Below are 26,489 nucleotides of genomic sequence, written 5' to 3'. Positions count from 1 at the left end.
TCCCTGCCTGATCCTCAACACCCCCGGCATACTCATTCCCCAGGCTGACTCCCACGCGCCGCCTGACATGGAAGCGCTTCCTGATTCCACCGCGACACCGGGAAAAACGACACGCCCTCCCCCGCCGGCGGCGGGCTAGAGCTGCCCGTTGCGTCGCCTGACTGAAAATCGCCGCTCCGCCCTGGGTTGCGCGAAGGACCCTCGCTGAGGTGTCCGCGGTGCTGCCTGCGCGGAGCGCCGTGAGGTCCCCGTGTGTCCGCGGCGCTGCCTGCGCGGAAGTGCGGCGGCCCGAGGCGACGGTGCCGCGCGGGAGCGGGGCCGGGGCCGCCCGAGGGCCGGGGCTGGCGGCGGGCCCGGGCTGCGCGGGGGGCCCGGCCGCGGGGCAGCAGGAGGAGCAGGACGAGGAGGAGGAGGAGCAGCGCGGCCCGGGCGCGATGGACCAGTGCGTGACGGTGGAGCGGGAGCTGGAGAAGGTGCTGCAGAAGTTCTCGGGATACGGACAGCTCTGCGAGCGCAGCCTGGAGGAGCTGATCCAGTACGCGGGAGGGCTGCGCAGGGAGATCCTGCAGACCGAGAGTACGTGGAGACCCCCCCCACACCACCCGCGCGCCCCCTGTGCCGAGGGGTCGCGATCCCGCTCCTCTCTCCGGGGAGGGGAAGCCCAAAATTTGGGGTGTTGTAGGCTGGACACTCCTCATAACTTCGGGCTCTGTGGGCTGGGAACCCTAAGGAGGGCCCTTGCTCCAGGGATCCCCCCACCCCAAGGGTTCTGTGCTGGGGGTTGAGACCGGGGGTCTTCCCCCTCGGCCCCGGGGCTTTCGGGTCGTTGTTTACCAGGGTATACTTAAAAGGTGGTAGCAGGGGAGGTTTAGGTTGGATATCAGAAGAAGGTTTTTCACCAGAGAGTGGCTGGGCATTGGAACAGCCTCCCCAGGGCACTGGTCACAGCACCAAGGCTGACGGAGTTAAAGAAGTGTTGGGACAATGCTCTCGGCATTATCAGGGTGGGATTGTTGGGGTTGTCCTGTGCAGGACCAGGATCCAGACTCGGTGGTTCTGGTGGGTCCCTTCCAACTCAGCATATTCTATGATTCTCTGATCGCTCCCGGGCCTCTCCTGCCCCATATGTGCTGCTGGAGAGGTTTGTTTGTTCCTGGTCAGCAGGTCTGGCGTGACCCTGGTCAGTGTGTTCATAACCCTTTATGCTGGGTTACAAAGGGGTTGGTCACCCCAGGGGAAATACAGAGGAAATACGGCAGAGCTGACCTGTTTGCTTTCCCTCCCCTCCGCTCCCCGCCCCCATTTCTTTTCTTTTTTTTGTCTCTTTTCCTGTGTGCCTGAGTTGTGTGTTCCTTTGCTGTGGCTGGGTTTGGCGGTGTTCAGGGTGAAGCCGCGCTCAGCAGGACGTAAACAAGCCTTGTCTGTGTGTCACAGCTGATGCCGGGCACTTGCGAGGGCTGTAAACACGGCGCGTTTAAACCTTGCGAAATCCCGGAGATGGAGGTAGTGCCGTGTTTATTGAGTGGGAGGGAATGGAGAGGCAGCTGAAGTGATTTACCCAAGGCCATGCAGGAAGCAAGTGATGGGTCAGGAATTAAAAATAAGAACTTGCAGGCTCCTGAGACCAAATTTGAGAGCAACTGTGCTGCTGCTCTGCTTTTGTTTTTGTTTGGTTGGGGGAAAACGCGTTTGCCGTGGTATTGTGCAAATACAGGTGCAAAGCTTACTCAGGAATGTGGATAACTGTAGGAATACACAAGCACGAGTGTGCTGGAGCTGCTCTGTGTGTACCCAGAAGTTTCTTTAGAGAGCAAACATGGAATTCCTATTGTGAGGCGTTTATTTGGGATAAAATAAGGCTTGGTATTTTTGGCGTTGTTTTGTACTGTGTTTCAGTAACTGTTATTTGTGCTGTTTGAAAGTGTCCTTGGGCGTTGAGGACACTCACTAAAATATGTCTTCACAAACAGAGGTGCTGAACTTGGCTGGAGAGCTTTGTGTGTGACCCTCATGCTTGTTTTGGTCTTTTTTGGGCTGTAAAGGTTTGACTGTGACATTCCTGTTGCAGCTCCAGAGCTTTTACTCTCTTCGTAATGATTTTAGAAGATTCCAGTATGTGGTTCTTTCAGGGTCCTCGTTGGGTTTTCCATCCAAGCTTGGATTAGCCGTTTTTTGGCACTGTCCAGTGAAGGCCTTGGACATAATTTCATCACTTACCAAGTGATGCTGTCCCAGAAAGCACATTCCAAACCAAGCTTTCTTTTAGTAAGTGCTCTAGAACGAAGCCAATACATTGTTAGTTCACCCTCAGACATCTAAGGACTTTTCAAATATGGTATCTGAGGGTGAGCTGGCCAAAATCCTTATTACTATTTTCTGTTTTCTTTAACATGTTATATGTAACTTTCTAAAAATAACAGGGTTTTTTTCCAGCTGTTATACACTATCTCGAGGGTTTTTGAAAATAGATGGAATTGAAAGCAGCCAGACATTTTAATGTGGAAGTCTAATTCAGGGCTATGAACTGCAGAAATAGGCTCCTGGATGTACTTTCGGAGGAAAAAAGAGAAATGAAAGCCCTCACTGCTGAAGAAGAAGTTAGGACAAGATCTAAGAGCAAAGATGTATGAAATGACCTTGAATAAGTAGTAGATAAAAAAAGGAAGTGGGTGGAGAAAAAGAAAGTATTAGAAACTGCTTTAACCTCTAAACTGGTTTTTTCCCCCCCTCCCAGTGTATTAAAATGTCTTGAGCTGATTTCATGTTAAAGCCTATGGGCAGACCAGCCCTGTGCTCAGGCCTGTGAATGGGAAGACAAAGTTGGTTTTTCTTCTCTGTTCCCTTAATAAATCTGTCTCTCTGGAGTAGCCAAGGATTGCATATTTTTGGATGGTATAAGTGTGTCTGGCTGAGTAAACTTGGCATTGGACTCTGCTCTGTGCTCAGTGTTTGTGGGCCAATGTATTTAATTTTTTTTATGCACACACATCACAGAGAGAAGCTGTGTCTCTGTCCTGTGAACCCTGAATTACCAGGAGGGATGGCTGCAGGCTTTCTCCTGCTGAGTTAGTGCAAGTAGCTCATGTATTGATTGGAGCTGAAAGAAAGGGGCGCAGAGGGGAAACCTACAGTTCTGATGGCTTTTACTCTGTAGACATTTTCATTGCTTTCCTGGAGTTGGGTTTCTGCTACAGTGTCAGGGGCCAATAATTCACTTATTTGCTTGGGGTAAGAGCAGGTACCTATGTAGGTTGTTTGGGTTTTAGCTTAATGGCTTTCAGAAAGTGCATTTTAGCCTTTCTGTTTGTTGGGGAATGAGTATTTCCATTTTGCTTGTTGTATAATCTCTGGCTGGTCATTTTGCCATGGCAAAATCCATGAGACAGTTAAAGATCCTTCATGTTTTAAGTGTTTGTCATAAAAATTAAATAGCAACGAAGAAATGATTATCCTTGAAATAATTTTGGGAGACAAACTTTTTGGAATAGTTGAGCAGAATTTTCAGTTTTAATTTGGGATGCATAGAATCACTGAAGTCACTGTTTCAGTCCTATTGCTCCTCACTCATCTGCTAGGAAAAAAAAAAAAAACACAGAGCCCCATTACCTTTTGCCCAGGAGGTGATCCTCGGCTTTGTGGGACTGGAGGGGGAAAAAAGAATGGTAAGGCTTATTTTTGTTCTTAAAACCCATGGCTGTTGGAAAAATGCTGTTGAAACTTCCCCATGCTGGGGCTTGTGGAGCTGGGCAGAGCTGTTTGCTGGTCAGAAGGGGGATGGCTTGGGGTGTGACAGTGTCAGCAGCAGTGTTTAGAGGGTGCAAGAAGGAAGGTGCCTAGAAAAAGTGGCTGTGAAATTATTATCTACTCCCCATGATTGCAGTTTTTTCTGGATTCCCTTTGCTCTCTCCAGAAACTGGGCTCTTAACACGCTGCTGAAAGCAAAGATGTGTTAAAATAGGAAATAAAAAGGAACAAACTTAAAAAGCAAACGTATTTCCCATATAATCCTTCTTCTGAACAGATATTTTGGTGATTTTGTTTTTTCACATGAAGGTTTTGGGCCTGGGATATTAGGGAGACATTTCTGAGCTGCTCTCCCACTTAAATTAGCCTTCCCATGCAATGGAATGCTGCTAAATCTGTGTCCCTAAAGGAAAAATTCTTTCATGTAGAATTAACTTTGAGAAAAGAGAGACCTTCAGAGGTAGGACTGGAAGGGAGATTTTCCTTGTATTTTTAAATCAAAAGCAGGAAGAAAGGAGGTGTGTAAAGTACCAAAATATGTAATTTTTTTTTTTTCTGACTCAGGCTTCTGAGCGATATTTGAATCAAGGCACAAAGGGTATAAGCTGTGAAGTGCTGTGATGTGGTCAGGGGCTTGTAAGCCTGTAGTGTTTATTATTTTCTTCACAGAATGGGTCATACAGCAGTGAACCTGTTGGACATCAGCTAAGAAATATCACTGTTTCTAAAGAATAGATCTCATAACAAGGTCCACAAGTCCTCCACAGACTGCTTCTCATCCACTGAGGGGAGTTGGAGACTGTTCAGAGCTACTGCCACAAGTCAGGGAGCAGAAGCTTCATACAGCTCAAAACCAGAGTCAAATAGCAGTGGGTGGCTTGTAGGGCAAGAATTAATTAATTAATTAATTAAATCTTAATATGCATTTTGCTTGCACCCTCATTTTGCTTGCACCCTCATTTTACTTGCACCCTGTTGAAGTTAAACATAGTGTTCTTGTGTAACTTCTGGGGCTGTCTGAAAGAAAACTGATCCTGTAGTAGCTTCAGTATCCTTCTGTTATGTCCTAAGAGATTTGTGAACTGAATGTTACTTTGAGATGTTTATTCATCGGCTGTGACTGAGACACATGAGACCTTTAGGTTAAATTTTTAAACTGTTGCACTTGTTCAGTGTTACTGTGCACCCACCTGGATTCCTAATTCCACAGGAGAGTTTTCATAAAGGTGAATTCATGTACATCTGCCTTCAGTTAAGCTGATCTTGCATTGCAAATACTCTCTAGATTGCATGTATTTAATACCATTTTTGTCTTTTTATGTTGTTGCATGTTAAGAGATTTAATATTGCCATTTGTTTGTAACAACGTTGGTAATTTTACTCTCTTTTGTCTAGATCAAGATGGGGACTTGTCGGGCACGATTTCACTTGTTATGACACAGTGTTGTAAAAGAATAAAAGACACAGTCCAAAAACTGGCCTCAGATCACAAAGACATTCACAGCAGTGTATCCCGAGTTGGAAAAGCCATTGATAAGGTATTTATTTTGTGCTTTGACTGCATTATCACATTATAGCACACATGTGGCATGTGCTCTGCTTCCCAAAATTTCGATTTTTGCTACAATTAATCTGAACTAGATATTCTGTCAGCTGAAGAAGCAAAGGCAAGCCAGTGAGCAGCACAGTACTTGTTTTCAGAACTCACTGAAGACAGTTCTGGGACAGCTCAAATCTCCTAATTTCTTACAGAACATACCCCATAGATACTACAGGATGTAGAAATATTTAGTGTTTTATCAGTTTAGCAAAATGTTTTCTTCAATGTCTGTCTCAGTAAGAAATACTGTTGGTTTTTATATATATGTGTGTGTATATATATTTCTAGTTAATTGTCAATTGCAGGAAACTTTAAAGTGCCATTTTGCAGTGTTTTTTTTCCCCATCCCTGGAAGTGTTCAAGGTGACTTTGAGCAGTCTGGCCCAATGGAAAGATCCTTCCCATGGCAGGGGGTTGGAACAAAATATCCTTAAGGTCCAACGTAAAACATTCTGTGATTCTGTAAGAGCAGAGAATTTTCAGAGAAAGGCATTTTGTACCTCTTTCAGGGATGTTACTGGGTTTGGGAGCTTAATTTTGTCACAGTGCTCTTAATGAGCAGTAAGAGGAGATTGAACATCTCACAGTCTTTCTGTATAAATAATAAGATAGGGCAGCTTATCTTTGGTGTTTTACATATGAGACATCTGAATTTCAGGTTCAACAATAACTGGGATATTAATATTTTTGTACTACTTTTGCAGGTAACTATTAACAGTTCTTTGAAATTATTCTGAAATGGTGCTACATATATATTTTCAGGCCATACTTTTCTCCCTCTCTGTTCTCTTATGTCAAAGTAGTTCTGCGTGTAGGGAGTCTTATACTGGCTCTTATGGACATTTTGTGATAGCTTCACAGAACATGACAGGGTCTAAACATTTGTTCAGTACACAGCACTGATATATCATTTGGGAATCTCATTTAAACTTTGTTAGTAAAGATAATCTGCTAAAACATAATGTAACAATAATGTGATGAAGAAACAAAGTACATAATGCTGCATTATTAGGCAGAATGTCCACGAAACTTTTATTTTTTATTTATATCTGACTGACCATTGTGGAGAGTTCAAACTTTTTACTAATAGCTTTAATCCACATGTCACTGTTATCCAAAGCTTAAGGATGCATCTGTCTCAAATCCTAGCTGCTGTGTCTAAACCAATTAACTAGAGTAAAATTCCATCCTTATTACCAGCTTGAAGCCTGAAATAAATCTGTGTAATCCTGTCCTAAGTTTTTAAACTTTCCAATTCTGCTTTAGCAAGTGGACTTTGTACAAAAATACTTCCAGGTTTAGCCATACTTTCTTCATTTAAATCCTCTGAGGAAGAACAGCCCCAGGTTGTATGGAGAGGGTGTAAGTGTTCAGTGGAAATTGGTGATGGTGTTTCTTACAAGCCAAAGAAAATACTTCCAAGTGTAATGAACCTTAGGCTTGAGTCTAATCTCCAAATTGCTGTTTCAGTTGTCATGGGAATATTTTTTCCAGTGTGCTGCCCTGCTGTTTTAAGTTTATGTAGTGTTTTCATTTGAAAAATAATATATGTAAATAAAAGCATTTTTAAAAATTTCAAATCTATTGCTTGGTAAAATAGTGGAAAGGATCCCATTAATCTGCTCTGTTTCTATTGAGTGTCAAAGGGCTTTTTCAGTAGGGTCTCCCAGAATGAGCTCAACTGGCTGTGTGCAGTGTTCTTGTTCCTCTGGGTTTTCAGTCTCACTTTATTGTCTGTGGTATTTGCATTAAAAAAATTAAAAAACAGTGGGAACTGCTCAAATCCCCAGTATTGCTTGTAACAAAGGATGTTGTTCTATGAAGTTGAGAGCACAAGTTAGGATTGTCTCCTTAAGTATGTCCTTGGTGGAATTTTTTTTTTTTTTTTTTAGTTTTTCCCAATTGTAGTATCTTAAGGGGCCTGCTTTAAGATATACCCCAAAGTGTAGGCCTCTTTGTTAGATGGATATGTGTGATGTTTAAATCCAGGTGGAATTCAGCATTTCCCTGAACTGTAACATTTGAAGCAAATCTTCCATTTATACCTAATGCAATTTCCCTGTGCTGCTGGAGAATACGCTTGGAACCTGCCAGAAAATCTTTGTTGGCACCAGAGTCCCAAACTGGAATTGCCCTCCCCCATCCCTGCACCATAATATACTTAAGCTTAAACCAGTAGAAGTAATTAAGTGTAATTGATGTATTGATTCTCAACACATTCTGGTTAAAATACTGCTGTGTCCGAAATAAAACAGTCATTAGAGTTTAAGGAAGCACACACAGCCATTGCCTTGATTAATGAGACTGGAGTTTTGTTTCTGTCACATGTAAGTCTCCAATAGGTTTACAGATAGATTTAACATCTCCAGAACACTGCTTGTGGTCTTACTAACCATGCATGCTCAGGCACAGATAAATGGCCTGGTTTGAGATTGGGAAACATACTGGTACCCGTTGCATGAGACACAGCCAAATGGTAGCTGCTGTTGCATGAAGAATCAATAGACTTCCTATTTAGCAAGTTTGGATTGTGAAAGAACTTGCTGTATTGTTTGCCAGTGGCAATTTCAGGTTAAATTTCTTTTTTTTTTTTCCTCTATTAGGGCAGGGCTATACCTACATAAAAAGTTCTGTCTGGTCAGTTTTTAAGTTACTGTAGTTGTTGCTTGTGAATTTGGATGAAACCTAGACTTGTCTGCCTGCAGAATTCACTCTGAGAACAGAAACCCTTACAACAAAATGAAGTTCAAATTTGGCATCAAATACATGAGTCTTAAATGCCAGAGCTTTGTGTGTTGCTTGGAAAGTTTATGTAATAAACTAAACCTTTTTTCATGGTAGTCCTACGTGGGTTGTGTGCTTCTGATCCAGGAAAGGCTACCCTTTCTTCCAAAGAGCATTTTCTTCTTTGAAAGGAAATGTTTGCATCGAGTTTTTTTCTGTATTGTACTGGCAATCGCTCTGCTTCCAGAACTCATCATGTCGCCTTGTTCAGCAAGTTGTTACCAGGTAGCTCATTCATCAGCGTCCCTGTAAATCAATCACTCTTCTGGAATGATTTGAATTTATCTCTGAGCGTGTTTGATGGGCTGGTAAATGTTTTCCCTCTAGGAACAATCTGACTGAGTAGTGGTTAAATGCCTTCGTTTAAGAAAGTAAGTGGAGTAAAGGGTGGTTCCTTCCATTTTCCCCCTGAATTTTATACTTGTTACATGACCAGCATTTTAATCCAGTCTTCGTTTTGGGAAATCAAACTTTTGCCCAAGTTAGTGTTCATTTTGTGTATGCAACCACACTGATAAGCTTTACTGTGCATCATTTAATTGTGTTGCTGTGAAGAATGGGGCTACCTAAATACAGGATCTTTGCAAGTTGAGCTTTATATTATGTGTAAACAGATTGAACAGAGAAGATAAATATTTTATTTGTATTTTGGGTAAGAATTCAGAAGGGAGGAGCACACAAAGTAATGTCAGCTGAGTAACCAAGGTTTAAAACTGTCCTTAATCATCATCCTTTTTCATATCCTGTTGTTATGAATAACATGGAGGGTTGTATTTTGGTTAAAAAGGTCCATCTTGTGTTTATGAGCATCTTGAAGTCATCATGCTCTAGCAATTATTGGTAATGTGCTGTACATTGTATCATTGGTGTATTTAGCACATAATAATGTACATTTTGGCCCTAGGCTTGCTAATTAAGCTTTTAAAAAAGATGTGTTCCTTAGGAATACTAACTGACACATGGGTTATTTTGTGTTTTTCGGGTTTTAAGCTTTCTGGAGTTTTAACGTAAAGAAATTCTTTTAACTTTTGAAATCTTACTAAACCCCACACGCTGTCAGTTAGCATACTGTTAGCATTTACAAAACAAAATTGAGGGTTGTAGTCACCAGCAGATCCCACACGCGTGACAGTTGTGAAATATATAAGCCAAAGGCAAGTGATAATTTTTTCTGACGTGTGGCAGTCACTCACTGTAATCTGTGCAGTCAGTTCCTGAAGCTCTTTGGGACCCAGAGGAGGCAGAGCTGTAGAGTCCCACTTATAATACAGACCTCGGAATATTTTAAAACAAACAAAAAAAATTTATTGGAATGAGAACCTGGTCAAGACTGGGTTGGTCAGAGAATGACTGAGATCCTCAGGTTGAATGATGGAACTTTATCTTCTTTCATGTGACTTGAAAAAAATAACGATGGGATTTTGTAAAAATTCACAAGGCTGGTAGGTTTGCTGTTTCAGAAGAAAATGAGCATTTGTGAGAGCACTGAGCTAATTAGTTCCACCATCTCTTCCCCCAAGCAGTGAGAATGATGTGATAATATTTGAGGCATAGGTGCAGCTTTACTGATTGGTAACATTCCAGAAGGATGCAGTTTCTGCTTAGGGGGTTGTATCATTGCTAGGTCTTGGAATTGCATGAAGAATAACTTGTAGTCAATTATTTTTAGATTAATGACGATCTCCACCCTGGAAGCTGGGTAACAGAAGCAAGCTTGTGCATTCTGAATCCTGTCTAATATCCTTTAGTGCTTTATTAATGGATTTGTGTTACCTACTGGTGGTGGTTGGACACTGAGACCAGGGTCAGCAGTGTGGTGAACCTTTAAGGATTTGAATGGCTGGCACAAGTTAGAACAGTATTATTTAGTCTTCAAGATGGTTAAGTTTTCCAAGATACAGCTTTAGAGGTGAACAGGTGAACAGCCTGACAAGGAGCTTACAAGTTAAGATACCCGAGTGAAAATGTTATTAAATGTGAGATGTGAATCAATGGCAATAATTTAAATGCTCACCTCACTCCACCATCTCAGAAAGATGGAAAAGTCAGTTTGCTAGACTAAGGTTAATGTTTTACTGAAAGTTTGCTGAGAGCCCTGAAGGAAGCAGTGGATTTGGAGCTGTGTGTTCAAGGATGAAAAAAGGCTGCCCCGTTTTCATGATGACACACAGAACAGCATCAAAGGGGACATGGAAGTGCTGATGAAGGAAATTAGTAAGTGGTGAGTAACAGGAAGGTGCAGTGTGAAGCTGGGAAGATGGCTGGTAGCAGCTGGGTGTTATCTGCCCTGCTTGCTGTGACAGGAGCCTGTGTTTGTGTGAGGCTGGTGTTCCCATGTTGTGCAGGGCTGTGGATTCTCACAGAGCCACAGCTGAAGCACTGCTGTTTTCACTGAACTTCTGATTTCTGAAGCTCCTTCTTGGGAGAGAGCTGTAGTCATCAGATCAGGCAGCAAGCAATGCAATGACCTCTAGACTCTTTATTTTTCAAGAGGCTTGTTTTGAGCAGTGGGTGAGGATTTTTATTAAAATTAACCTGCTTGCCCTGATTGTAAAGCATGTTAGCAGTTAAAAATCCTGGTTTGTATCATGGATTAGAATAAATGTTGCTCTCCTGCTGCCAAGAGGCAAAGTGCCAAGCTGTGCCAAGTGTTACTGAGGAGTCAGTGTGACAATCTCTTTAGTTATTCCTGGAACATGCCCGTAGGCCACTGGCCTAAAAATATGTGGCACTGGGATCATCTAGGTTAGATCTACAAAAGATCTCTTAGGTCTTCAAAGCTCATTCTTTTGTTGGGATGTTGGTGTCATTAGAGATTTGAATTTCATTGTTTGGGTGTGGGGAGAAGTGACTTTTTGCTTTTTCAGCATTGCTTATCCCCCACCCCCACCCCAATACGTGAAAAAACCTTGAGTTACAGCTTTTACTTTCAATTTGGTGTGCTGTACTGACAGAGATGCATTGATGACTTTATCTTGATTCTAGTGTAGGTGATTTTGTTTTCTGTTCTCTAAACATTTTCAGTTTTTACATATGGAAAAAGCCATTTCTGCAGGTACTTCCTGCAGAAATTCATCACGGGCTGGAAACCCCTTTATTATTTAACTAGATTTCTAACTTTCTAGCTAGACTTGTAATTTGTCAGCGTAATTCTTATAGTGAATAATACTCAGACTTGAAACGAGCAAGCTAAAAGATTTCTTCTTCTTCCTACACAGCAGGTAATGAAGGAAGCTGACATATATTTATTTTACTTTGGAGATAATTAAGGGCCAACTGAGTAATAGGCAGAAGGCATCAGGGTGGAGACATAGGTGTCCTGCATAATTAAAGAGAAATGATGTGGGGTAGTTTATTCCAGCCTGTTAACTGTTAATTTGCGTGTTTCAGAATTTTGACTCGGACATCAGCAGTGTGGGGATAGATGGGTGCTGGCAGGCTGACAGCCAGAGGATCCTCAATGAGGTGATGGTGGAGCACTTCTTCCGGCAGGGAATGTTGGATGTGGCCGAGGAACTTTGTCAGGTAACAAGTGTGGATGTGGAAGGTTATCCACTGAGTAAAGTGAAGCTTTGTCAGCTTCCTCATTTGAATGTTTCAGGTGACTATTTAAACTATCAGATAACCCATTGTTTTTCATGCTGCTTTAACTAAAAAGTGCCTTTTTTTTTCCCCTCCCCAGGAATCTGGTCTATCAATAGATCAAAGTCAAAAAGAACCATTTGTGGAGTTAAATCGAATACTGGAAGCATTAAAAGTTAGAGTTTTGAGACCTGCACTAGAGTGAGTCTACTAATTTATTTTCCTCACTTTTTTATAAAAAAATGCTTTTAACGGTTCTTTAGTTTTTCAGTTTCAATACTCTCTTTAGTATATTCTGATGTGTCCCTGCTTGTCCTTTGAAAGGGGCAGTTACTGAGTAGATCATTCCTTTTCTGTCCCCTCTGTCCCTTTTCTTCCCCATGGGAAGTGATTAACTAAGATTCTCAGATTAAGGATTCACTGTAATCACTTATGGTACTGCTTTAAGGAAGAAGCATCACATGGAGGAAGTGTTGCTAGCCAATGATGGTGCTTGATCTTCTATTGGATCATTAGTGAACTTTATTTTAAGAGGTCCCATAGTGAAGGATACCAGGACTTATCAAAGGTGTTGGGTACCATGAATCCTTTGGGGTGAGCAGAACTTGACTTGGGATCAAAGTTCTCACTTGTCCTTCAGTTACCTTCCTTTTCCTGACAAGGGACCCGAGGGTGGGAAGAGCCTGGGGCTGGCACTTGTTGATGAGATTCCTCCTGAACAAAATAATGAGAAACCCCCTGAAATCCCCTCATCCTCATCCTGTTTTGTTTTTTTAACTTTTCTAAGCTTAGGTTGTTCTCAAGAAAAAAAAATCGCAACACAAAAAACCTTCAACCAAACAAAGCAACCTAACCAACTTTGAAGTGACCTTTTAAAAATGAAAACTGTGAAACCAAAACAAATTCAAAATTTATCTTTCATTCCAGAGCATAAATCATATACTTGAGATAGATTTCTTTTATTAGTATTATTATTCAATTAAATACATTTTCATATTAACAACATTTTCTTTTCCCTTTTACATGAACCAACATAGGTGTGTCAATTGAGCACTTACTGGCATCTGAACTAAGTGCAGGGACAGTCTGATATTCACACTCTGGTGTTCATCAACAAAGTCCTGGGTAATGCCTGTGGGTCATGCAAAGTTTGACCTAAATAGTTGGTCTTTGAATCTAATTACACAGGTGGAAAGCTGGGGTGGTTTATTGCTGTTGAATTGGCTAATTGAAGGGAAGCAAGACTGATATTACAACTGAAACAAGATTTACTGTCAGCTACACCACATATATTTGTAGTTCAAATAATAACAGAGCTGTTGTGAAGGATAATCCCTGAGGAACAGTAACTTGCTGTTATGACTTCCCTTGAAATCTCTAAATTCATTTCAGCTCCAGTTTGCAGTGCTTTAGGCCTTACTCATTGATGCTGAGTTGAATCATGTAGTTTCTGCAATGTGTTAAATATTTTTCAAACAAAGGAGAAGCCATAGTTGTCCCTCAAAGGAATTTTTATTTTCCAGCTGAATGGGCAGACAGTGGGGTGTATTGTCAGCACAGTTTGTGTGTTGGTCTCCCCCCTCCCCATCTTATTTCTGTGTGTACTGTTTATTCTGTTTAAACTGGACAGTGCAAAAGCTGTCTGCCTCTCTTGGCTGCTGCTGGGCACAGAGGGGCCTTATTTATAGTGGTGCTGCTGATGTAAAATCCATGGCTCCTGGGGAGGATGATCAACATGTGACGAAATGCCGTGGTTTGAGCTCTCTGGCTGAGGAGGTAACTGATGCATTAACTGCCCAGTTACCCACAGAACTGCTGATGCTTGTGGAGGTATTTCCTTTATATTTCCTGGCAGACATAAATGTTCAGGAGGGGGAATAGAAACCACTGCTGTGTGAATGGCCTCCATATGACAGAAAGTGGCATTGTGCTCCTTGGGCTAAAATTGGCATCAGTGAATAAAGCTTCAGCATCAAGCAGCCCCAGACTGGCTCATTGCAGGATCAGGCTGCTGACAGTGTTGAAGCAAAGTGTCACACAAGGAAGATTAATTACAGTCTCCTGAACCAGGAAGTGGAGTATAGCAGGTTTTATCCATGCAGAATTGTGAAAAGCTGGGATTAAAAGGCAACCAGTCTCTCTGGCTCTGCCAGCACCCTGTGCTTGTGCTCAACTTCACTCAGTGCTGGAAACAAAACAAACACAGGTGGCTCTTGGTCACTGCCATGGGAAGGGAGTTGTCAAATTAATGACTTTTCAGAAAGACTTTCAAAGCCCTCCTGGGCTGATGGAAATTAGTATTTGTGTCTCAAAAAAAAAAAAAGACCCTAACCGTATTTATGATCCAGGTTTTCTTTCTAATACAAATTTCAATGCTTAAAAATATGACCTTTCAGATTTAAATAGAATGTGGCTGGCCATAACTTTTTTGTTTTCCCTTGTGGGGAAACCTTTTTTGTAGGGGCCTAGTCTGGCCTTGCAGTCTGAGCTGTGTAATCTCTGTATGCCTGCAAGATCCCATTAATTTCCAGTGACTTTTCTCACTGTAGTTTGGTGATGGGAAGGGAAATCCAGTTATTTTTCAGTGTGTATTCTGGCCCTTCAGAGCCCAGGTTGGGCTTCCATGCAAAGTCCTGGTGGAAAGGACTTGGATGTTCAGAGCTTTGGCTATAATTTGGAAAAGAGGTGGTCTCTTCTCAAACAGCAAGTTGCACAGGTCCTGATATTTGCTGGATCCTTGGGGTATGATTTAAACTTAATTTAATCTTTAGTAGGCTTTGTTAAATTAATTTCAACATCTAAATCCCATGTGGGAGCTGAAGAGAGTCCTGTGTACCTGTGGTTTGCAAAGTATAATGTAAGCTTTAAAAAAATTCAGATGGATTTGAGTCTCAGAAGTGAAGAGTCTCATTTTGAGAAGAGGTAGGAAGACAGGTGATTACTAATAATTTTGGACAGTTGTAGAGTGACTGTTTTAAACCTCCCTTGCTGTTTTTTTGTTTTTCTGTTGGAAATAGGAACAGCATGTCCCAGACCGAGCACCTTAGGCATTGCCTCTGTGCTTGCTTTCTTTTGATACAAATCTGTGCTGCCACTCAAAGACCTAAAAATGGAAAGCCTGACTAAAAGCTAATTTGGAAAAATAGACTTGACCTCAGCAAGATGAAGTACTCTGTCATGTGGGTGCAAATATTGGCAGGGAGAGGATGGAGGCTCTTTTGATGCAGTAGAGATTAATATCTCATTGATGGCACTGTGGACTAGTCTTAGTGTTTATTTATAATAGTTTTTTGGCCTTCATCTGCTTATTAGTCTATGGTTGTTAACTTCAGGCTCTTGTTTTTGTAGCTGAAACTGCCATAATATCCTGTTTACACTGTGCACACTGATGATAAAAATACAATTAACGCCCCTCAACCCGAACTTATGAAACCCAAAACCCATTCACCACCCATGGTTAGTGAGTGTGCTCTTCACTCCTTCCTGGTGGAGATTCAGGAAAATCTGAAACTGCCTGAAATTGGGGACAGTAGGGCTTGTTCATAGTTCAAAGGCTCTATTTTTCACTTTCCTACTGAAAGGTTGCTGTGTTTTTACAAAGCCTTGCCAGTGGAGTCAGACTCCTGATACTTCCACCACAACAAATTGAAAGTGGATGCTTGCTCATTAATGCTACATCCTAATGCAGAAGGCTGACTTGCTGTGAAAGCCTTCCCAATACAGTAAGAATGCTTAATTTTCTCATTTTAGTATTGATTGAAAAGAAGCCTCACATACCCTGATTTTTTTAAAGGAACACAGACTTCCTCACTTCCTTGCTAAAAAGTGAAAAGCTTTTTGCTTAATAGGGCCCCCACAGTGAAAATAGTAGAACTAATTAACAGTAATGAGAAACAGATGTACTGGAGAACATTGAAACTTGAGGTTCTTAAGAGAAAGATTGGATTGATTTAGGCCTGACTAAATGGAATTAAAGAAGAAAAGACAAGCACCAAAAAAAAAAGAAAAAGATGGATAAATTCTAAATAATAAAAAAAAACTTACATAAAATGCTTTGAAAATTTCAGTTCATTTTATGTATGTTTAAGAATTCTTTCATGTTATTTAGGAGCCAAACATTAGTGTTGTCATGGTGAATGAGAAACAGAAAATGAGAAATATTTTTATTGTCCTAATTGAAAATAACACAGAAAGCAAAGTTTAAACAGGGTAAAGTATGATATTTAAACTGATCTTCCTTCCCCCACTGTGAGATCTTGATAATGTCTGTCTTTGAGGTCCCATGGATGCAATTCCTTTCTCCAGGGCAACACATGCACACACACAGGCATAGTTGGCTTGAACCAAACTATTGTTTGGTTAATGAGAATGTTGGAAGATGTTCTTGGTCAAACTTCTTGACATGCAGCTGAAGAACTGTCAGTAATTGTTAAGATTCAGAGTGCTGTTAATTGAACTACAATAGAATTGAGCTATTTCTGCCTTACATTGTGCCTGATTTAGTCTTGTCTTTGAGCCAATTGAATTTTGCAGTGCTTAACCTCTACAGCAGCACCAGAATTAACATCATTCACATTTTATGCAACCCGTGCAGCTCCGTTACTTGTGAAGGGCCTTGCCATTTTCTGTGCTCTGTAGAGGCTCTCAGAAGTTCAGGGGACAGTCACACTTTCCTTGAAATAGATGGTAGATAATAGATAAGTGCAATGATTTCATGTGGTGTGGGCTGATACTTAATTGCTCTCATGTCAGGTCCCATTGTACCTTCTTGCTTCTTGCAGGTGGGCGGTATCCAACAGAGAGATGCTCATGGCACAGAACAGTTCATTGGAATTTAAACTGCATAGATTATATTTCATTAGTTTATTGATGGGTGGAACAGCAAATCAAAGAGAAGCACTTCAGTATGCGAAAAACTTCCAGCCATTTGCCCTAAATCATCAGAAAGGTAAATTTTTTGTCACATTAAAGGGATTTAAAGCAGTGGGATATAGCACCTTGTAGTAAAACATAAAACATGTTCCAAATATGTTTTGCTCTGTTATTTTCAGTTTGTTAAAGGCTTCTTCTTCTTGGATTTATCATGTATAACACAAATCCTTACAATCAGAACTATCTTCTTTTTTCTTTTTAAAGAGGGCTCAAAAATATTATCTGAATGTTTGTGCATTTGCTTAAATTTAAGGTTTCTGACTCTTTAAATAAAACGTAGATTGCATCCAGAATAGGCCTGCTGCCAGAGTAAAGTGCTAAAAATGCAGAGGAATGTTCTTGGAATAGTCATCTGCTATTTTCTGCTGCGTGGGGTAATACAAAGAGAAATTAAACTTCTGAAAAATGGAGAACATGTGAGTTAAATGAACCATCTCAAGCTGAATCCAACTAAGACTATTTTTTTAGGGTACTGTATGTGTCAGAGAGCTTAAAAATAAGTAAACCTGCTAGAAGCAGATTCCCAGGCAGCACACCATGGTAACTCCCCAGCCAAAAAAGTAGCAGAAGTGGAGCTCTCCTGGCTGTCATGGCTGTAATTGATTTTTGTGGAGGTGAGGATTTTTTTCCATGTGAAAGCTCCAGCTGGAGACACAATCCTCTGTTTGTTGTACAAACTCTGCTGTTCCTGGTCCCTCCCAGATATCCAGGTTCTGATGGGCAGCCTGGTGTACCTGCGGCAAGGCATCGAGAACTCCCCGTACGTTCACCTGTTGGATGCAAACCAGTGGGCTGACATCTGTGACATCTTCACAAGGGATGCCTGTGCTCTCCTGGGCCTCTCAGTTGAATCCCCCCTCAGTGTTAGGTATGCTGCTTTTCTTTTGCTTTTGAGACCAGGTACCTTTGTGGTTTGGTTTCTGTTTCTTGTTAAGGACAAAAGAAATTACTTCTGAGTAGTCTCATCTAGCTTGCATTAAATACAGGGTATAGTTGCAATTAACAGGGTCTGCAAAGAATCCTGTGTGCTGGCCTTTACCCTGCACCACTGCAGCTCAAGAGGAAGCATTCCTGGCTGGAATTTATCTTCCATAGTTTAGACATAACTATGAAAGATGAGGATGGCAATTGGCCAGTTTTTCCCACAACATACGTGTGACAGCTGTCCCTGCTGTTCAGCTGAAAAATAACACTGAAAATGTGGCCATGATTCCATCAGCATTTGGTAATTTTGGTTTTTAATCCACACATTACTGGTCTTCTTCTTAGAAGAGTGCTTAACAGTTATGTTGTGGTTTCAATTGCTAAAATTTCCAAATTGTCAGCTGGGCCTCTTCTGTAAAAGAGAAAGAGGCACTTTTAAGCTCAGTAGCTAATCTGAGGAAATGCAAATCTGTAGGAGGATTTTGGAAATATGAAGAATTTCCTTCTAGTTTTTTTGAAGATAAAATAGATTAGCTGCTATTTAGCCTTTGAATGTCAGTTCCCCCAGTACACTCCCCTGATGTTTTTATTTTCATTTAAAATGTTAAATAGAAAATAAATTATATGTATCTTTCTAGGCTGGATTTGGTACTTAACAGAAGTTTCACTGCTTCCTCTTTTTTTTTTTCCTTTATTTTTTCTTTTTACTGTTTCCATTCACTATTGTTAGACTTCTCTGCTTGGTTTAGAGCTCTCTTGTTAAGACTTCTGCTTTTCCTGTTTGTACCTCAGTCGCAAAATACAACAGAAACAACAAAAGGAGCACTTCAGACTAACTGTTCCTCTACAATAAACTTTCAAGTTCAAGTTGGAGTGTTTTATAGGTATTTAGATCTTAAATCTCTGGGTTTTGACTTTCATCTTCCTCTTGTTTCATTCAAATAACTAGCAGTCCTTTAGATTTTCATTCCTCATGCACTGATGCTGCAATGCAGTTTTCAGATCAAATGGCCAAGAGATTTTCGGTGAAGTGGAAAATCCCTGTTACTGATATTTGGTGTGGTTGGACATTTGCTCTGCTCCTGCTGTGGAATTGATTGTGCTGAAATGTATTTACTGCAAGGTGGTATCGATGCTCTTGTCATAAACAAGACTGTTCTGAACTGGTGTGACCTTGGAGTGTTGCAGATCCTTTAGGAATTAAGCTTGAAGGGAAGTCCCTGCTGTAAAATATTTTGCTTTCTGGAACATGAGTAGCAGGCACTTTTAATGCTGTTTGGCTTCTCCAATATTTATCTAGTCCTGTACAGGTCTCGTGGTCTGAGTTATGTGGAGACAGTGGAAAAGCTCTTGTGTTATGGAGGTTGCGGTTCGGGGTCTTGAAGGACTACAGGAATTTGAATTTACTATTTACTTGAGTTTTTATATTCTGAAAGGGCTCTTCAGAGATGTTTTCACACAAATATTATTTGTTAGACTTTTCACAGGGTTAACACAAGCTACGCTCAGAGCTGAATTAACAAAAAAGAAAAGTGTAAGGGTTAAAATGGCCAGTTGGAGGTGAGAGATATAATTTATTTATTTATTTGTTTGTTTAGCTCAGGCAAGGAATCCACAAGTTTTGGGTAGAGGAAAGGCATGACTTATGTGGACAATAAAACTTGCACAAACAGTAAAATAATCCTCCAAACAAACAGAGCAGGCTGATAGCAAGGTCAAATACTGTTGATTTCCAGTACTGTCATTAGACTTAATTTGTTAATCTGTGAAAACTGTGTCATACTTTCTTTTGTAAAATACTGAAAGATTTCCAAATAATGTGCTAAGTACTGCTAGTGGGTAAATCGCAGAGGAGGCTGAACTGTTTGTTGGGACACAGACTTTGGGCTGTTTTATACTGGTCTTGTCACTGGCCCTGGTTTCCTTCCTTTTCTTACCTACCTGCTTTTTCTTCATTTCTTTTCTTGGTTCAAGGTGAAGGTGGGAAGACACGTTTCTTTACATGGTAATTATGTGTAATTAAAGGATTATGGGTTGTGAGTTCTTGTGGGTTACTTGGAAACTTCTAGGTTGCACGTATTCTACCATAGCTGAGAGCAATCTCCTGTATAAACTGTGACGTCTTCCTCCTGTACAGCTCAAAATCAAAGTAGGTGGTAGAAGAAATCAATTGATTATGAATCTCAGAGGAGGAATTAACTGTTGTTTTCTGTCCAGAATGTAGTACCTGAGGGCCCCAGCCTAAAATACATGGATAACTGATAACCTGCCCCAAAACTCTTGCTTGTCTGTACTTCTAAGCTCCCTGCGAGTATAACAAGATGTAAATGAAAAAATGCAAAAACTTTGTGTCCTAGGTAACCTTTAAAATAGAAATGTGAAAAATGTTGGTTTTCTAACATGCACCTTATATTAACATGCCCTTTTTCTGCAGTTTTTCAGCAGGTTGTGTAGCGTTACCAGCTCTAATCAATATCAAGGCAGTTATTGAGCAAAGGCAATGCACAGGGGTTTGGAACCAGAAGGATGAACTCCCGGTGAGTGGGTGCTGAGCTACCCGTGGGGCAGATTTCTAATGGCAAATGCTGTTTTCAGGTTTCTTTTGGGCTGCATGTTATGGGATGTTTTACATGGCCACTGCCTCCAGCAGCTCTGGGGCTTGGGACTCTCTGCTTGCACAAGGCCCTGGGGCTCACAGACACCCCCATACACCCAGACACTGACCCAACCAGCCACACAGGCTGCCCCAGACACAGCACTGCCCTCAGCAGCTCCCACACAGGACTCACCTAAAACACAAGTACAGGCAGTAGAGATCCCTTCCTTCTCATTGCCAGGAAATTATTGACATTGACCACTGAAAGCACTGGTGAATCACCAAGATTCACAGGCAAACATATTCTCATGGATCCTCAGTTCAGCATGGTTCTCCTAGCCCCTTTTACACCCTTTTCCACCTGTTCCTCCACAGTGTCCTTCCCCCCACTCTTTCCTCCTACAGTTTATACAGTTCTACTGATCCCCTCTCCTCAGAGACTCTCAGGTTTATATTTGTATCTGTTGCAAAGTCCAGGTTTGGTTGCAGTTTCTTGATGATCTGTCAGGGTTGTTGCCTGTTACCATATCCATTATTTTTGTCCATCAGGTTTGTACCTCTGTTTTGTTTGTTGCTCCCTCTTTCATTTGTAATCCCCTTTAGCAATGAAAAGGTCTTTGATAAATGACCTTAAAGAAGCTGATGCTCTCACTTTCCACTTACCCAGAGATGTCTCTGTATAACTGGAAAGAAAATGGATCCCACAGAGAAACATTAACTTCCCCTAGCTAGGCTTGAGCTCAGTCCAGGGCTTGCTTTGCACCGGCTCTTTATCAGGCAGACAGGAGAGGAAGGAATTAGTGCTGCATCTGGGGACACAGGAATTGGGATCCAGTGCATTATGCTTCCAGCACATCTCATTTATATCAGTTGAAATGAAGTTCAGTTATGAAACCCCAGTTTCCCTTTATAGCTCTTACCAAGCGTGTGTAGCTCTCCAGTGACCTGCTCCTGATTTGGAAAGGAAACTTATTTAGTGCAAAGTGGGCATGAACTGAGTTAGCCTCTTTGACTGCAGCTGGAAGTGATTCATTTATAGAGTAAAGATGAGTGCTGAGTTTTCTCCCAGCTGTGTTTTCTGTAATGCTGACAGTGTAACCTCACAGTGTGACAGATCCCTGCCTTGCTGTCCAGCCAGGAATGAACAGCTAGGGAACATTTGGAAAAAGATTGGTGTCTGATGCAAATCAGTTAATAATACACGTGTGTCTCCTTGCATTTTCTAAACTAAAGGGTCTCTAGTGTGTTCTACTAAGGCAGTATGGGGGTGGGAAACCTTATATTCATTGTGCAAAAGACAGTGTAGCATGAAAAGGTCACATTGTCAGGTTTTGTTGAAGGTTAAACCTTTGGAACAGAGGACTGATCAGAGCAGGTACTTTGGGTACACAGGGTGTGATTTTTGTAGTTGTCAGTTAATTACTGAAGTCACAGACCTGTTCTTCTCTGTTACATGTCCCTTTCTGAAATAACTTTTTCCTCATGGAAGGAGTTGTGTTGCCCAAGTATCTTCTGTGTTGGTACTAAAAATTAGTGATTGTGATATACTTTATTATTCCCATGACTCAAAGCTGTTGGCAGAGCCTTTCAAGAAGCTGTAGAACATGAGTAATAGTCAATCCAAGGGTTTTTCTTTTTGAATTCCCCCCTAAAATGAAATCTATAAACTACTTATTTCCTAGACAGAGATTTCCAGAAAGTCTGGTTGGGTCACCAGCACAGTTTTCCTGCCAGGGCATAGATCTGCAATAAAATTTGCACTTGTACCTTGGCAGAATATGCTGTTTTGTTGTTAATCCCCATCCCCAACACAAATCACTATTTTAAAATCACAAGTAAGTATTTTTGGCTGGGAAATTGTCATATATCTGCACAATCGATTTTGTTGCTTTCACAGCTGAATTTTGTGAAAACTGCTAAGTAAGTGCCATGGCCTAAAGGGATAATTATCTGGAAATGTAATTTCCCAAGATAAATTTTTGTGTCACTTTCTTTCACAGATTGAAGTGGACCTTGGTAAAAAGTGTTGGTATCATTCAATATTTGCCTGTCCCATTCTTCGTCAGCAAACAACAGATAATAATCCACCTATGAAATTAGTCTGTGGTCATATTATATCCAGAGATGCTTTGAATAAAATGTTTAATGGCAGCAAGTAAGTACCATTCTTTTATTTCAAACAACATGCAGACAAGGACACACCTTAAGACTAGAATACTATATTTTGGGAAAACTGAGTCAATAATTATGTGATAGGTAGAAGCTTGTTAATCTTGGACAATGGCCTGAAAGCTGGATACTCTGGGTTGATGCACTGGAGAAAAGCATAATAAACCCTCTGATGTTGTTGAAGTGTGCTTGCGTGAAGGAATGCAGTGAGCAGAGTAGTTTTTCATGTTGTAACCACCATTGTGTTGTCTTAAATTCAAACTGGAAGGCTTTACACACACAGTTTTTCCTTGGGAGCAAGGTTAGTAATGCATGAAAAATCTCTTTAAAAACAAAATAAAATCTCTGGGGGAAATATGGCTTAGTAATTGAGCAAAGAGGGGAATTATAACTGTGGAAATACTCCTCCTTAGATATCTGTGGGGTGCTTCAGGCTTTTGGGAAGCAGGAAATGAGAGAGAGAAATGTATACAGATTTTCTTGAGGAAGAATAGTGGTTATTGGGATTGAATATATACAGCTTCTGTGGAGGCTGTCAGCTTAATTTAGAGCTGTAAGTCATTCTGGGAAATCCAGTGTGAAAATAAGTGAGGCTATGAATGGAAATGTCAAGTGATGTTTGCATTCTGTTCCCTGTTAGAAAAGCCTTAAGGGATGCCTTTGTGGGTGACTTTAGCCATTTTGAGCAGTAAACTTGCTGTTACATCGTTCCTGTCCCTGTTCACTCATTCCTGGTGCTTTCATTGATCAGTTTTACTGACAGCACAGCTCTGACAATATTAACTCTGAAGGGGTGGGTGGGGGAAGAAGGTAAAATGTAGGAGATGGGGGCAAAATGGATCAGTGCTTCAAAAAAGGATAAATTTCTTCAAAAAGAAGAAATATTGTAAGTAGGTGGGATTATATGAGAGGGGACCTTAAAAGGGAGACCAGGCTGACCCTTCAGTCATAGCATGCAGGAGCTCATCTAAGTGGGTTGGAAAATCAATAGTATTTTGGGAACCAGACACTAAAATGAATGAATGGGTTATTGAGGAAGCCACAGTGAAAGCTACCAGCTGATTTAAAATTACTGCAAGGCCAGGCTGGATGGGGCTCCAGGAAACTTGGTCTAGTGGAAAGTGTCCCTGCCCATGGCAGCAGGGTTGGAATGAAATGGTCCTTAAGGTCCCTTCCAACCCAGACCATTCTGTGATTCTAAAATGCAGCAAGCAAATCCAGAAGTCGAAATAACAACGACAGAGAAATTGCTCTTTATGATAATTAATAATTCAGGGGTTTGTCAGTGAAAGGTGAGACTATAACTAGAAAGAGAAGCATGTTAAGTTCTCTCTCAGCTGAAGGCAACTTTTAATGGAGCCAAGTAAAGCGTTGGGGCTTAAGAGTGCAATTGTTTCCTGTTACAGGGGGAAAACTCAATGCCTTTTGTGCTCTGTTTTCACACATTGCTCCAGTTCTAACACATTGTCTTTGTCCCCAGATTAAAATGCCCCTATTGTCCAATGGAACAGAGCCCTGGAGATGCCAAACAGATATTTTTCTGAAGAAAAGTTTAATTATGCAGTTTGGAAGTGACACTCTGGATTTCAGGTGCATTTCAGGAGAATTGAAACACACTTGTTCCCTTTTATGCAGCAAACTGAGGACTCCTATGTTTGTATAAGCTAATGCTACAGAAACTTTGCCAACATTTAGTATATACATACCAAGTGGAAATGCTACAGAAATACTATTACCATAGGGCTTTACTATACTCTTGGTCTCCATACCTGATCAAGTTACTACACCAGCAGTTGTCATTCAATGCAGGTTTTTGTACTTAATTATATGGTGACTTTTTACTTTTTAAAAGCAGAAATCGATCACCCCCATTTGTTTAATATTCTTCCTGCTATTATTCTGTCATTTTATTGATAACTGTCATCTTAGAGAAAGTTTGTGGACAAAGTTTTATTTCCTGTAATGTGTACATAATTAAAGGTAAATACTTCAGAAAAAAAGTTTGATAAATTGAATAGTCGTTATAAAACTAATTTGTATTTTTTTCGCTGAAAATGCTGTGATATATTCTGAGTTTTTCTTTCAAACATTTTTTCAACTTTTACATAGAATTCAAAGTAAATGTGCATATATATAAAGTATATAAAATATATAGCCCCAAGGGGCTACCTGTTGAAATCCATCACTAATTTGTAAGGGTGATGTGTGGCTAAACTACTACTGGGGCAGAGAGGGAATAGGAAATCCTGTTCCTCTGGTTTCACAATCGAGAAGTGTTTGTGTAAGAGAACATTCAATAAATTCTGAAGTGGAAATGCAGAAGTCAATGACATTTGCTCTCTGGCCTTTGTAGTCATGTTCTTTCAACTTTGTATTCAGGATTAGGCTATAAATGTCATGTTGCTGTATAGTTTAATAGTCATTATAGTGTGCTATTTATAAACAGTTATCAAAACCAAATAAATTGTAGAAGTATTCATTGTTAAATGGGGGGAAAAGCATGTTCTGATGCAATCTACTGATCATGACTGCACTTGGCAGAACTGGGCCCTACATCATATATTAGGAGGTAGCAAGTTTTCTGTAGCTTGAAAACACTTTGCTTCTAGCCTTGTTTTTGTAGTAGAATGTTACTGCCATTGCCACTTTCTCTGCTAAATTTGTCATATTGTTGACTAGGTAAATTTGTACTCATAAAGGAGATGTAGATCACGGCAGTTAAATCTTTTTTAGTGTGCATATATTTGTATTTATTGCACTGTCCTATAGTAGGGCAAGCAGCCATAAGGCATGCAAAGCTACATGTAAAATTATATTTCTGTATTGTGTAGTTAAAAAACAACAAACAACCAACCCCAAGCTTGTCTGGTTGAACACTGACACACTGTTTGAATGCACTAGCACAATGCACTACAGAGAAGACCGTCTTTGGGAAATCTACACCTTTTGAATTTGTCTGTCACCTGACTGGAGAGACTGATTTGGACTCTTATGGGATCAGTGACAATGGACAAACCTACAGACATTATAAATGAGGAGCGAGTCAAGGCACACAAATTTTAAACTTCAGATGTATTTGATACATGTGAAAAAATACAGGTGTGTGATTTTCTGCAAAACTTACATTGTATTCACACTGAGTTCCAAACAGCTGCGTTACCAAGTGGTAAAATCAACAATAAACGGGTGAGGATATTATTTTCCATGTAGGTTTCCTAGTCTCGCTGAAATTGCTTTTAATATTTTCTTTTGAGTGGAATTCCTTAATGCTTTGTATCTATATGAAATGGCGTATGAAGTAATTAAAAACCCAACAAACCTAACCAATAATAACAAACCCCCACACAACCAGCCTGAAGTATGAGTGCTGCATGTTTGTTACACTGATGGTATTTTAGCACTGGGGTGAACACCCATAAATATTGATAGCTTAAAGCCCAGAGATGGAACAGTTACTAAATGGAGATAGGGTAGAAATTCACCTTGGTTATTAAATATCAACTTAACTAGTGCATGTTATGGTTCCATTGCTAATTCAAGAACTGTTTTCACCAGATCATTGCCGTTCTTTCTCTATCTGCCTGTACCTTGACTTAAAAATCCTTGCAGTTGTGCCGCTCCACCAACAGATGATGCTCACGGCTCAGTACTGAGAGCATGCGTGCTCACCCTAACGGGAAGTTGGGCCAAGCATTTGGGAAGCAGTTCTGCAGTTTGGTTGGCACAAATAATCCAGTTTGCCCTGTGAAGTGATGTGGGTTCTCTCCTGATACTGCCTGCTGTGCTTCTGGTGGTAACTGCAGAACATGGTTGCAGGGGAAAAGTGAATGAAACTCTGTGATTTACATGCTTAAAGTGTAGTTGGCATCTGGTATGTGTGCATTGTCCCTAATGGGCTGGGGATGTCCACAGTAAAAAAGTACTTGATTTTGAGGTATCTGTGTTTCCATTACACTTTTGGACCAGATTGTGAAGCTTTGATCTTGTCCCTGGATTAGCCCTGTGTGTCCCAAGTGCCTTTTAGAGCTGCAGGATGGGAGTAAAAACACTCAGTATGCTTGTAGCTGTATCCAGATCACCCTGGCACTCCTTGGACTGTGCTGGGCTTGCAGCTGATGGATGCTTCTCCCCTTTGCAGACTGTCAGAACAGCAGCTCT

At 40.8% G+C, this 26,489-nt stretch overlaps 1 protein-coding gene across 2 annotated transcripts; it reads left to right on the top strand.

Annotated features, from left to right (window-relative positions):
• The first annotated feature begins 263 nt into the window (after positions 1-263).
• RMND5A (required for meiotic nuclear division 5 homolog A) lies at positions 264-25,682 on the top strand. Of its 2 annotated transcripts, none has more exons than XM_062494086.1 (9): positions 264-606; positions 5,140-5,282; positions 11,519-11,653; positions 11,811-11,911; positions 16,492-16,658; positions 17,345-17,510; positions 20,001-20,103; positions 22,163-22,317; positions 23,812-25,682. In XM_062494086.1, exons 1-9 carry the CDS (start codon positions 435-437, stop codon positions 23,873-23,875), a joined length of 1,206 nt encoding a protein of 401 aa, XP_062350070.1. In that variant the 5' UTR covers positions 264-434; the 3' UTR covers positions 23,876-25,682. The 2 variants fall into 2 exon arrangements, with proteins under 2 accessions (XP_062350070.1, XP_062350071.1); XM_062494087.1 differs by having other exon boundaries at positions 264-576; positions 23,812-25,681.
• The last annotated feature ends 807 nt before the right edge of the window (positions 25,683-26,489 follow it).

Source organism: Cinclus cinclus, chromosome 5, assembly GCF_963662255.1.
Source record: "Cinclus cinclus chromosome 5, bCinCin1.1, whole genome shotgun sequence".
Classification (NCBI taxonomy): domain Eukaryota; kingdom Metazoa; phylum Chordata; class Aves; order Passeriformes; family Cinclidae; genus Cinclus; species Cinclus cinclus.
This window is presented reverse-complemented; position numbering and strand designations above follow the sequence as displayed.

Coding starts and splice junctions, on each gene's coding strand:
- RMND5A (XM_062494086.1), top strand. CDS start 435: ATGGACCAGTGCGTGACGGTGGAGCGGGAGCTGGAGAAGGTGCTGCAG. Junction 607..5,139: donor ACCCCCCCCACACCACCCGC/GCGCCCCCTGTG, acceptor TCTTTTGTCTAG/ATCAAGATGGGGACTTGTCG. Junction 17,511..20,000: donor GAATCCCCCCTCAGTGTTAG/GTATGCTGCTTT, acceptor CTTTTTCTGCAG/TTTTTCAGCAGGTTGTGTAG.